This window comes from Drosophila willistoni (genome assembly GCF_018902025.1).
Source record: "Drosophila willistoni isolate 14030-0811.24 chromosome 2R unlocalized genomic scaffold, UCI_dwil_1.1 Seg200, whole genome shotgun sequence".
NCBI lineage: Eukaryota > Metazoa > Arthropoda > Insecta > Diptera > Drosophilidae > Drosophila > Drosophila willistoni.
Window position 1 is genome coordinate 2,808,176 of NW_025814051.1, and position 12,715 is coordinate 2,820,890.

Below are 12,715 nucleotides of genomic sequence, written 5' to 3' on the forward strand. Positions count from 1 at the left end.
TCTAGAAAGCAAAGACCCCTCGATAAATTTCTTACCTTGAAGACTGAAATAAAGGACGATATTATTTTTAATACAGAAAACTATATATATTTAAAAATCTACCTTATAACCCTAAAAAGCTAATAATATTCATTAAATAAATGATTATGGAGTTTTGTTTAGGACCTAGCAGATTTTTACTGACTTGTTTGGCATCAACTATCAACAGTTCTTAAAAATACTTAGAAACTTTGCCAAACCGTAATATATGTAGGTAACCCATTCGTACTCTAAAAAATTAAATTTGCATTTATAATAACCATGTCCTTTGATGGAAAGAAATGAGTCAATTTTTTAGCAAAGACTTCAAGCTTTTGTATTGTATATATGTCGATAGTGTCAGCCGGAAAAAAAAATCTCTATCACACTCTTTACTGAAGACATTTCTACTTCTTGTCGAATTGAGTGTAGTTGAGGGCGGCGACAGCAAAAAGCGCCTGGAGCATCGCCCAAAATGTTCTATTCCAGCTACAGGGCGAGCTATTGAACCATCCAATGCATGATCATCTAGATCTAGTAGGTCATGAGCTTGGTAAAGAAAGTCAGTGCCAAAGTAATAACAAATAATTCTAATTTCCCTTCGACAGAGGATTCAGCTAAAGACCGAAAAGACAGTCAATAGTTCCAGAAACATTCCAAAATCTTCAGTGTGAATAGCCATCCTCATTTGGTCTCAGATTCCAATGAAAAACTAATTAATTTATCAAAATTCTTTACAAAAGTCAAAGGTTCTCAGCCAATCAATTAACATTAGATACAAACACAAGAAAACTAGTTAATTGAATTGTTTTACTGAATTCATTTTTAATGTTTTGTTTTTAAAGAGTTTCTTTTTATTGATGTCTACAAAAATATGTTAGATATTTGTTGTTTTCTTCATAGTTTTTAGTTCGTTTTGTTTTTTGTTATAAGGTCCAATACAAAATGATGATTAATTCATAATATAACTGAGAATTTGCATTGTGAGTGTGTGTGTGTGTGTGTGTGTGTATACCTGTGTGTGGGTGTGAGTATGCATATGTGTGTGTGTGTGAATTCCTTGAGCAATGAAAGAATTCTGTTAATACTTTTGAATTAGAAACAAAATTAATAAATTATGATGATTTATTATTAAGTGTATGTATGTATGTATATATAATTATATATATGGTTATATATAAAAATCTATGCGAGTTTTCTTTTATATATCTGATGAGAATGTATGTAAGAGATGTATATGTTGTTGGGTGTTAAGTGTGAGTTGCAGTGTGTTATAAATTAAATATTAGATTAGATATAAATTAAGTATTAATTATTACAAATTATTCATTCATTTTTCAGTGTGTGTGTCTGTTTGTTTGTTTCTCAGTTGTATTGAAGTTTTTTTCATTCACTGCCAGCTCTTTGCGAATGTTTCGAGTTGTTGTTTTTCCATAGTTTTGTTTTGTTTGTCTTAATTTTCTTTGAAAATAATATCACTTTTCTTAGGGCAATGTTAAGAGTTGACAATGAAAAATCCAGTTTTAAGTATATATATTTAAGTAAAAGTAATTAGCACGCACTTAGGGCTCGATTTTTACTTTGCTGCTGCTGTTGTTGTTGCTATTATTGTTGGCTTTATCCTTTTGTCTGGTATGCATCATTTGTATTAAACGATTACGTTTAGCTGCCTCCGATTTGCTATACTCATCGAGAAACTATCAAATACAAATAATATATAGAAAATTGGTTAAGATTAATTAATGATAAACTTACCCCTAGATCAAAATCTTTGGATATTAGCTGCTTGGCTGTTGGATTGTTAAAGCACATGATTACCAAAAATGGATATATAACCGGATTGAATTGTGTTGGCATTTTGGCCATTATCTTAAAAATCACTGCATATTGTTCGCTTATTAATAATTCCTGATGCCGACGATTGTTCATGGTGTAAAAGGCCAGCGAGGCAATTAAATCGATCAACATGCCAGTCGTCTCGTTGGTTCTATTAAATGTCGTTGTCGGTTGATTCGTACTACAATTCAGGATCATGGACATCACATCGAGCAGCTTTAGCGACTGGGGAGCTTCCACCGAAAGGGCCTCCTATAGAAAACAAGGAACGAGAAATCATTTAATTGGCCCATACACATCATCATATGTATTATATGTGCAGGAAAATCACTGAGCAAATGTTTTAATTAAGTCAAAGCAAATATCAAAGAGTGGCCACTTGTTTAGGGCAGGAAATGAATGAATGGACGACTCCTGGACTCGACTCAATTGTTTATATGGCTGATGATACACATTTTATTTGCATAACAGACCAGAGCATGGACTCTAGCAGGAGGCAGGATGACAAAAGGGGGAACGCTTCTAATTTGTTTGATTTGCCTGGCCTGCCGAATCACAGAGAGACCGATAGAGAGAGAGAGAGAGAGACAGAAACTAGGATAAAGAGATGGGCAAAAGCGAGAGCGAGAGAGAGCAAACTCAATTTGGTTGTGAAACTGGCAACTTGTACGAGAGAAGTACAAAACGAGAGTTTCGAGTACCAAGCACTAAGCAAATATTTGGCCAAACAATTGACATGCCTGGCTGACTAGAACAACGAGCTGGGCTGAATGGGCTGAGCTGGCTCACTGGTTGGTTGTCGTCGACTACTGCCGCCTGCCGTCTGCTGCCTGCCGCCTGGCTGGTTGGCAGGATATGAGCGAGGATTTACGCAATAACAACACCAACAACAAGAAGAGCCCAAAAAAGATTGAAATTGCGTGGCTGCTTGGGTTAAACTTGAAAATTTCATTTCACAAAGTCAATATTTGACTGCAAAAAATGCTTAGGAAAAAGGGCCGCGGCAGTCATCCCAATGCACCGTGGTCTTACCTATGTATATCCATAATCTAAAATCCACGACTGACAGCTTAGCCAAAGAATTTTTAATTGAAAAGTGAGAAAGACATAATCTACAATCATAACACAAAGTGGCAAAGTGTCAATGCGACACAATCAGATTAAAAGATTTTCATTTATAAATTAAACTTCAAACGAATTTGCTAATTATAATTAAAATTAAAATCATCAAAGAATATCTAAGAAGAAAATAACTAAAGAATTTCTGTTATTTAAGAGAAGATAAACAAATTAGTTTAAGATTATTTGAAAATCGAAAGCTTTTCTTAAAAAACTAGACAATAGAATAAATAAGTTTTTCTTAATATATTTTTGATTGAAAATTTATTTCGAACTTCCTTTAAAACAAATTGAACCCATGAACTGATTTTCAAGTTTCTAAAATCAATAAATATTTTCAAATAACTTTCAAATCACTGTGCCGCCTTGTTATCTTTTGCCTCTCCTTGAGTTTTGCTGATTAAAACCGAATCAAATTATTTGCGAAAAGTTTTCTAGCGTCTAAAAAAAGGAAAGAAAAACAACAAAAATACACACACACAGTAAAGAACAGACGGAGAGGACAGGAAGAGAAGAAAACCCCCTTTATCTATTTTTGTGGTAATTTAAAACAAATAAAAAGTCTAAGGCCTAAATCCCAATGCAGTAGGGTAAGTAGAGAGTCGAAAGAGCAGGAAGAATGAGCAAAAGTTTGGCTTGCCTGGTTGGCAAAGTTTGCCCAACAAATTAGTTTGTCAAGTGCGTAGACTTGCAAGTTGGAAATAAATATTGACACATGGAAACACAGGAAATGAAATGTAGATGCCAGGGCAGAGTTAAACTCAAAGTCTGTCCGTTGTCCCTGTCATTCTATCCATCAGTGGGAGAGAGAGTGAGTCCTTGTGTCAGTTTACCTCGGATACTACTACAATATTCCGTTTCATTTGCGCGGTTTTTGGCTGCCATGAGATGTCAAATCAGTCGGTAATGCACTCGAACCTTTGCATATTTCAAATGCCGACAAGACATTTGTCCTAAAGTAAAGTGTCAAAATATTTGCATGCGCCACCCAATCTTCCATTAGAAGGTGAGGTGTACTGAAGTGCCTCTGCCTTCGTCTCCGTCTTCTCTTCTCATCTGCCACCTGCCCATCAGTCGGAGTAAATGTCAACGCGGTTCAATGCTTTCTCCTCATCATCATGACCCTCTCCCCCAAAAACCCTCGCCATTTGCCATGATGTTGTGCAAATGTCACTGGCAAATATATTTACAACAATTCTCATGGCTGTCATGGCGTTTGCCAATATATGCAAATCACTTTTGGTAGAAAATTTTCCGATTTCCACCCAGACTCCACCTCATCGGCAATTGTAAAAGTTTTAAACGTCTTCTCTTGGGTAACTTTTGTTTCAGCGCTATTGCTCTTTATGTGTGTGTGTGTATATGTGTTTTTTCTCAATTTTCGCCAGGCGATTTCACGTTCGACAAACTTTACAAGTGCAAGGCAAAGAAAAGTCCAACAAACACACACACACAACCAAACCAACAGGAAAAAAGCCAAAAGAAAATCCAAAAAAAAAAAATTCGCTGAAAATCGTAATGAAATTTTTTCTGTGCTTCGTTTGACTTGATGGAAAATCGGGGCGAAAGGGAGACTTACGCACAGTGGTCAATTTTGAAACAAAAGTCAATAGCAGTAGTAATCTTTTAAATTGTTTTTTCCCCTTATGTTGTCAGGCCAAGATTGTTGAGAATCCTTTTAAACAGAGACTCTGAGTTGGTTTGAAGTGAAGTATAGATACAAAAAAGGCAAGAGAGACTAAAATCATAATTTGAAACAATTTGAAATAAATTGTTATATGTACATACTTGTTTCTTGGTTCAAGATTTATTTACTATTGTGAATGAAATGTATTTTTTTTTAATAAATTTACATAAACGTTTAACAAATTTCATCTCCGAAGGATCATATTCTACAGAGATAAGAGATTATAGTTTGATAATCTGTATGAATAATTGGGAAGCACATGCAACTTTGTTTATGTTTTTATTGAGTTAACCAAAACTCCATAGCGATATAGATATATCCTTTTTGATTTGATTGAGCTTTTAATTTGATAAAGATATGTATATTAAAGCAGGATGACTCTTCATATAAAATATTAAAGTTTTAATTCTGGAACGAACTGTAAAATGAACTATCTTTATCTTTTTCTTTATACTTAATCTTGAATAAGTCACTTCAGTATATTTACACAATTGATAGTTTACATAGTTGAAACATGAATCAGTTTTGAGAAGTTTTTAGGAAAGATCCTTGCTTCAAACAGAGAACTTATAAGTTTTACCATCTTTTAAAGATCTCTGTTTTTATAAATTTTTTCTACACATTCTTATAAATATTTACTAAATAGTATTAAGCTCAAGAAGGGAAAATCTATTGGATGATTAGTCTTAGTTGTTAATGAAATATAAAATAACAAGTAATTAATATAAGCTAAAAAGAATAATTACAAAAGGTTTGAATTAGTTAAGTGATCTCTCCCCCTTCAGATTTATTTTATCTTGCTTTTAAACCACTGTGAGCCCAAGTGAGTAGGTTAAGGGCGACTGACTTTTTGATTTGTTTAAACGGCGTTCGACATTTGCCGTTCAAAGTTGGTTTTATATTTTTTCGTTTTGCTTTTTCTGCTACTTTTGGTGTCCAGTTTTTTTTTGTCGATTGCATTGAATAGTAGGTAAACTCACCTGAAAAGTGTTCACATCGATGGCGGCCAGCGACACGTAAAGATTAAACGTTGATGCCGCCAAGGCGGTCGTGCGCGGTGGAATGCAATCACCTGCAAAAAAAAAAGAATAAAAAAACAACAAAACATTACACAAAACAGAAGAAAATTGAAAGATAAGCAAAGAACATGGAACTATGTAGCGGATATTGCATTGAGACATCTCCTACTCCTTCTCGAATGGCAATAAAACTTCTTTTTTATTTTGTTCTGAAAATCAAAACTAATTTCCGCTTTTAACTAAAGATCACGTTGCGTGGGTTGCTTTTCCATCATTCAGTGTGTGCGTAAAGTGTATTGAAATTCAATTAGCACATCGACGGCAATATCCAGGCAACGGCTACTGTTTGGACTACTGCAACAATGCGGACTTACCTAGAGGCACCACGCAGCCATACAACATGGACACTGTACCAAAGAGTTCAGTTGACTTGGCCGCACTTAGCAAACGTGTCGGATCAGCAGGACCTATAAATCATAAGAGAAAAAGAGGATATGCATAGTGTGTTTAGGACTGACTTTCCATTTTAGACACTACTACTCTTACCTGGCTGGCACACATCAAGGAAACGGGAAAGGAACCCTAAAGTGGTCAATAGGCTCAACATGACACTTTGATTCTGCTCAATGGATTCACGGACCTTCATACAACGACGGGAGAGGATTTCTATGAGACCAGTGACCACGGCATAGCTGCAAAGAGTTCAATCAGAAAAGGTATTCCATAAATAATTGGGGATAAAGGAAGATTGTTTTATTAGATTCTCATTATTCAAGTAATTTTAAGAAATTTTAATTAAATGTTCATGAGTCTTATAAGCAGTGTGACTCGCAGTCGGTTTTTTGTTAAACTTTTTACAACATTTAAACAGCAAAGGATCCTCATGCACTATAAAGTGTGTTTTACCTTTTAAAATTCAGATATTTAATGTTAAATGATATATCGGTAGATAAATATATGATTCGTTACTTATCTATATTATATACACTCATTATACAAAAGATAGACCTTTATCTTCAGGTTATCTTTATCTTCTTCAATCGGTAGTAAGGGTAGTAATTTTTGGTCCTTATTACTTAATACTAAAGCTCAAAACGTAAACTGCTAAACAAAAGGAATTTAAGAAAAACTAAAGAATTTTTGTACGATGTTCTTTATAGCCCAGTCCCACAGTTTCTAAATAGTTAAGCTATTCATTCAAGTCATTGAGCTATATGTTGTAAGCGATTTATTCACAAGAACTGTACAAATCAAGCCCCATTTAATACACATTAATAAATCATTAGGAATATGTTACGGGATCACACTAACTATCTTGAATGCCAAATAATCAAATTCTCATCTCGAATATTTTGATTCTTCAGACAGTATATAAAATAGGTATACAAAAATATGGTAAAACATAGTATTTAGTAGTATAGCAATCGACCTAGAAAAAAATTAAACTATTAAATCTGAAAGTAGCACTCATATCCTATGAAGAAAATCGTTTTATATCCTTTTGGTAAAGGAAATTCAAGGTCAAATCATTTGTCTCCACGCAAACTCATTTCAAACCATTTATATTCTCAACCCAATTAAGCTCATTCTATACAATTCTTTCTGCTTTAAAAGCATATAGATTTCAGTATGTATTCACAGTTGTGTGTTTGAGTGTGTCTGACCATTTTGTTACCATTACCATCCTCTCAATGTCGTCTTCATTAGCATTATTCTGGTGTGTGTGTGTGTGTTTGTGTAATTCTTTTCATATGTACTCGTATATGCAAATCAGGCAGCACGCTTCTTGCATTAAATGTGCTCGAAAATGCAAAAACCGATTAGCAAAAGCATTTTGCATAAAATTCTGCTAAATGTTTGTAAGCAAATAAATAGAAGGAATGTGGTGGAAGGATAATGATTGTGACATTGCATGCATTGAAGAGATCAGCCATAGAAACTTTGCTCCTGCCTCAGTTCTTGTTGTGGCATCAGTTCAAATCCTTTTCATCTTTTCTTTTTTCATCATTTCTCTATTTTCTTTTTTTTTCCCAGATTTTGACCAAATTGTTGTGCAAATAAGTTAGCATGTTAAGCTTTCAATTAAGTTTTCCAGGGACAGGGTAAAGGATGTTGATTACAAACACTAAAAATATCAAAATCTGAAATCAAATTTGCTGCGATTTATCATAATAAATTGGAGCCAACACACACACATACACACACAGAGAGAGAAATGGAAAAACCATCATTCTCGTCATTATCATCATCATCATCAATTATGAATGCATTGAGTGGAAATGGGTGACGAAACATAGGGGGTGGATGGGGGGTGCCAGTTCAATATAAATGAATCGTGTATATAGTTGGTGTTCGGATATATTCAAGTGATATGAGTGATGAGCGAGTCAGTGAAAGCGTAAGCAAACATATACACAAATATCAGCCATGAGCCCGTTAAAAGAGATTCCATTTTGACCCCTTTTGACACTGCCAAAGACGAGAGGAGTTCAGTCCTGTCCTGTACACAAATAAAAGCGTCGTCCATTACTCAAACTCACACACAAACAGAAGGACCTACTGCTAGCTACTACTACGTGGTGGTCAACGCCTGCTCCTGACTTGGATTCTCTATGGCTTTAGCTCTATCTCTGTCGCTGGCATTGTCAACTGTAAACATACTTGAGCTTCCTGTTTTGCTATTTGTGCACACAAAGAGCAAGAGATGAAGAGGGAGAGAATGAGAAAGAGGGTAAGGATACAGGACACTCATAGGACAACCCACATGCCACATGATGTTTGCTTGGTTGGTCAACTAACAATTTCTCTCCCCTTTTCTTTTTTTTGGTTTTGGTTTCTTTTTCGCCTGCAAAAAGTACTCGGCAAACTCATCAGCACCACAAAAATATCCTTAATAATTTTCTTAAACCAACAACCAACACAAAGCTCGCTAGCATGAAGGATGCTTTTAGCCACCCCACACCCACATACAGCACACACCCGGACACAGACCCGGAGCCGGACTCACACTCAAACTCTCAACTCAACTCAACTGTCATCGTTTGTCATGTGTCCACGTCCATGTCCTCGACGCTTTGGGTCGCTTGTGCAAAGTATTTAGTTCGCCGGTCGCATCAATCCAAACACAAAATGGCCAACACCCGGAGTATCGGATGTGGCTGAGGTTTCCTTTTGCTGCCAACTCGCCGCCCCCCACACTCCGATGAATGCCAACCCCTACCCTAAACTCTCGACGCCCATCCGTTGGTTCGTTTGCCCCTAAAGTAAACATCAGCAGCAGCTACGAACGATGGCGACAAAATAAAAATAAAATACGAGACGGGACACATTTGCCAGTTGGGTGTGAAAAGGCATTTGCCGCTGTTGCTCCTGCTGCTAGAGTTCGAGCTCGAAAGCTTCGAAATAAAAATAAAAATAGTGTGCCTGGGTGACAAATAAAAATACCAAAGAGAAAAAAAATTAACATCCTTGTTAGTTGTGAAAACACGTTCGCTAAATACGCCAACACACACACACACACACACACACAAAAACCAACCATCCATCGTGCAGGCCGAGCTAGCAACCCTTACCACCCCCTTAACACAAAAAAGGACCTCAAGTGGGTTTGCCAGAGACAGGAGTAAATATTTTAACAAGTGTCAAATGCACACGCTACTTAACTTGCTTCTTAGTCCACAATTCAGATCTCCGTTTCTTTTCTAGCTCCCCTTCTTTACCTTATTCGTTCTTCGTATGCAATTGTTTAATAAACAAAATAGTAACAATTGCCAGTCGACAAACAATTTTAAGTTTTTATCACTCAAAGAAAATTATAATTTCTGTGAGATTTAAATGAATATAGTTGCAAAATTGGAAATAGAAAATTAAGGCCAATATCAATTGCTTTAATCAACTCATAAAAAAAATCTTTGCTCTGGCTGTAATCAGCGGTAATACATTTTGCCAGCTTCTTATAAAACTAAAAGACAATCTTTCTTACTAAGGGATATATATTTTTGTCACTAATAAAAAATAATATCAACAAGAAGAAAGTATGGACTAGTAACACCTGGTTAAGAAGATCCGTAAGTTAACCCACACCCAATGATCGTTTGGAAACATGCCATAATAAAACTTTTGTGAACTTAAACTGATTTATGATTTCACATTGAAATAGGACAGATTTTAAAGGAATTACTATCTTATACGTTTTTAGAGCCAAGTTTACGGCTAAAACAGTTCAGTCTCTAAGCTTAACCTATTTTTATAAAGGTCGCGTTTTTAAAAACAGTTTCAAGTGTATCCATTTGCAGACAAGATCAAGTGACTTAGCCTCGCTTTCTTTGAGTGTATGCCCATGCGGTATTTTAAAAATCAAACTGATGCGATTTTGTGTCACTTTTCATACAATTGGAACTACTACCCAAGTTGATGTTCCCTTCCACCTCATACTATGCCCATGTAATTTGGGCATTTGTGTGCATTGATTTCGGCACTTAAGGCGCATAATCAGACGGCGGCAATAGCAGCGGCAGAAGCTGGCAGCATCAGCGGATTTGTGTGTTCAACAACAAGCAGCATGGCTCAGTGCACCACAATGGACAGCAGCAGGAGCAGTAAGAGCAGAAGTAGAATGTCGATGAGGATAAAGAGAGGAGGACGACGAGGAGGAGGGGGAAACCCTGAAGGTCCAATGGCATGTATGGACGGGGCCTTGTCGACAATTTTCGGTCTCTCGGCATAAGCAGGATTAAAATCAAAACAGATTTGCGTTGACAATGACAACGGCCAACAGGGGCCAAAGGAAGAGAAACACAGAGAAGAGAAACACGGCGCGAAACATGTTAATGTTCATGTCGCCTAGGCAGAAGGTTAAACAGGACATGCACACACTCACACACATACACGGACCCAAAGATTCGTCCTGTTGGTTTGTCCTCTGTTGATACTCTATATGTGAAACAAAACACCTTGCCACGAGAGCAGCAACAGCAGCAGCAGCAAATGAAATGTCATTTGAAGTTGATTACTCAGCGACCGAAAGACCGCCTGACAGGGGACAAGGGGACATCGGAGGGTATGCATTTAAATCGTTTTCAAATGATATGGCAGCATTGTCTCTCTTCCTCTCTGTGCCCGTGTGAATGTGTTTGTGTATAGATTAACCCCCCCTTTGTTTTGAACGGAATCTGGTTTGCCTTTAGCCCCGGGCGGCGCTTAACAAGTGCAGAACAGAACAGAAAGGAATTAAAAGGAGTAAGGTGAACATATGCTGGCCGGAAAAACAAAATGGCCGCACGGAAACAATAGATGAATTGGCAAAAGATTGAGAATAGTCAACACTAGTTAATAGTCATCAATACAATGACTTAATAGAGAGTTTCAAATGAAATTAAGTACGCATATTAACTTAATCTTGAAGTTAAAGTTTGTCTGTGCCTAATAATAACCAAAAATCCTTGAGCCTAATCTGTGTCTACTTAGTCTATAATTATGGTACTTTCACATACATATCGATGCACACGCGGTATGGCTGTTAAAATTACTTTTTTCGTTTACTTAATACTTACTTGCGATATTTTAAATTTTATAGAATGCTATAACAAAGTCATTTTGAATAATATAATAGAAATTATATTCCTAATCAATAAATCGAAAGAAAACCTTGTCTTCTTAGGAAGAGAATTGACAAACGTCAATTTTGAAATTGGATCTCAAGCTTAAATATAACTTAGATAAGTAGGTGAATATGAACGAGCTTACTTCTTAAAAATCTTTGTTGATTTCGACCAGAATGTCGATATAGACACACAATTCATTAACAGCTAAATTTGAATTAAGGCGGTTTTTATAATTCCTGTATTTTTAAATCGTTTAATAAAAAAGTCGCTACCCTTTCATGCTCTAATGAATTTAAACTTCTTCAGTTGAGTCCATTCATTAGTTTCTTGAGATACTTCTCCATATTCCTTTCTAGCTTCAGCAAAACATCAAACAAAACATTTAGAAAGAATTTAGGCAAAGCTTAAGAATTGAGAATACCTTTCTAATAAGACGTACAAGAAGTTTAACTTGTATTTCCTCAAAATAATACATATAATCTGCAAGACAAACTCTTAAAATTAGCCAGATTCTCTTGTTTTCAAAACAATCTGCTTAACTTTATGATAAATTCTTTACGTTGAATAATTCAAAAACAACATTGGGTAAAAATGAACAGACTGGGATAGATAGATGCCAGCTGTAACAGGAACTGATGAAATCCCACCCAATAGGCCTTGCAGTAGCCTAAAACAACATTTCTAGACGAAATTGTAATAAAAACAGAAAATGTCAGTGTGACAGTCGTCGGGCAAAAGGTGTTAAGTGAAAATTAAACCAAAAGGAAACAGAAACACACGGCATTTGGAAAAGGGAAGAGAGCCTACCCTTTAATGTAGTCGAAGTCGAAGTATATTAAAATGCAATTTTGAAATTGTTTTTGGCTTCGGTTGTCAGCACTTGATTAAGACCAAGCGATGTTGCAAAGGGGAAGGGAAAAGAGAGAGAAAGAGGGAAAGGCAGTTGCGCCGGCGCAATGACAATTTCGCCCTCAAATGCCGATTCGGTCTGGGGTGTCCATGTCAAAACAAATGAAATGCAACGGGAGCAGCGTTTCATGTAGGGTTGTTGTGCCTACACAAGCACGCGCACACACAGAACACACACACAACACACACAGATTGCCCACAAGTGCCTGGCAGGAGCCAGTCCTCCCTTGATTTAAATACAAAAACCCAGCAGCAGCATGTAATTGAAATTTTTTTCTGTTCCTTTTTTTGGGTATTGAAAAGGGGCATGAAAATCATTGATGATGCTGTCACACCTGGTGCCGCAGCTATCAGCCACCAGCAACTTTTTTGGTCGCTTCATCTCTCAATCTCCCTGTTTTGGCCATGTTTATGCATTAAGCCGCGTGTTAAATAATTTCATGCTGCAAGTCAGTGGGCTCTTTATGGCCATAAAGTTGCCAAAAAGGGAGAGACGATGTTTTAATGGGGCAACTCGAAAATGT

At 36.4% G+C, this 12,715-nt stretch overlaps 1 protein-coding gene across 1 annotated transcript in view; it reads right to left on the minus strand.

Moving 5' to 3' along the window:
- Nucleotides 1-1,534: 1,534 nt before the first annotated feature.
- Nucleotides 1,535-12,715, minus strand: part of LOC6641736 (S phase cyclin A-associated protein in the endoplasmic reticulum) — a 34,046-nt gene continuing 22,865 nt past the window's right edge. Inside the window, exons 7-11 of the mRNA XM_002064489.4 lie at nucleotides 6,226-6,371; nucleotides 6,054-6,146; nucleotides 5,641-5,732; nucleotides 1,774-2,106; nucleotides 1,535-1,715 (exon numbers count right to left, since the gene is read on the minus strand). Of these exons, the coding sequence (XP_002064525.1) occupies nucleotides 1,581-1,715; nucleotides 1,774-2,106; nucleotides 5,641-5,732; nucleotides 6,054-6,146; nucleotides 6,226-6,371 (799 nt within the window). The 3' untranslated portion in view covers nucleotides 1,535-1,580. The remainder of the gene's footprint in view (nucleotides 1,716-1,773; nucleotides 2,107-5,640; nucleotides 5,733-6,053; nucleotides 6,147-6,225; nucleotides 6,372-12,715) is intronic.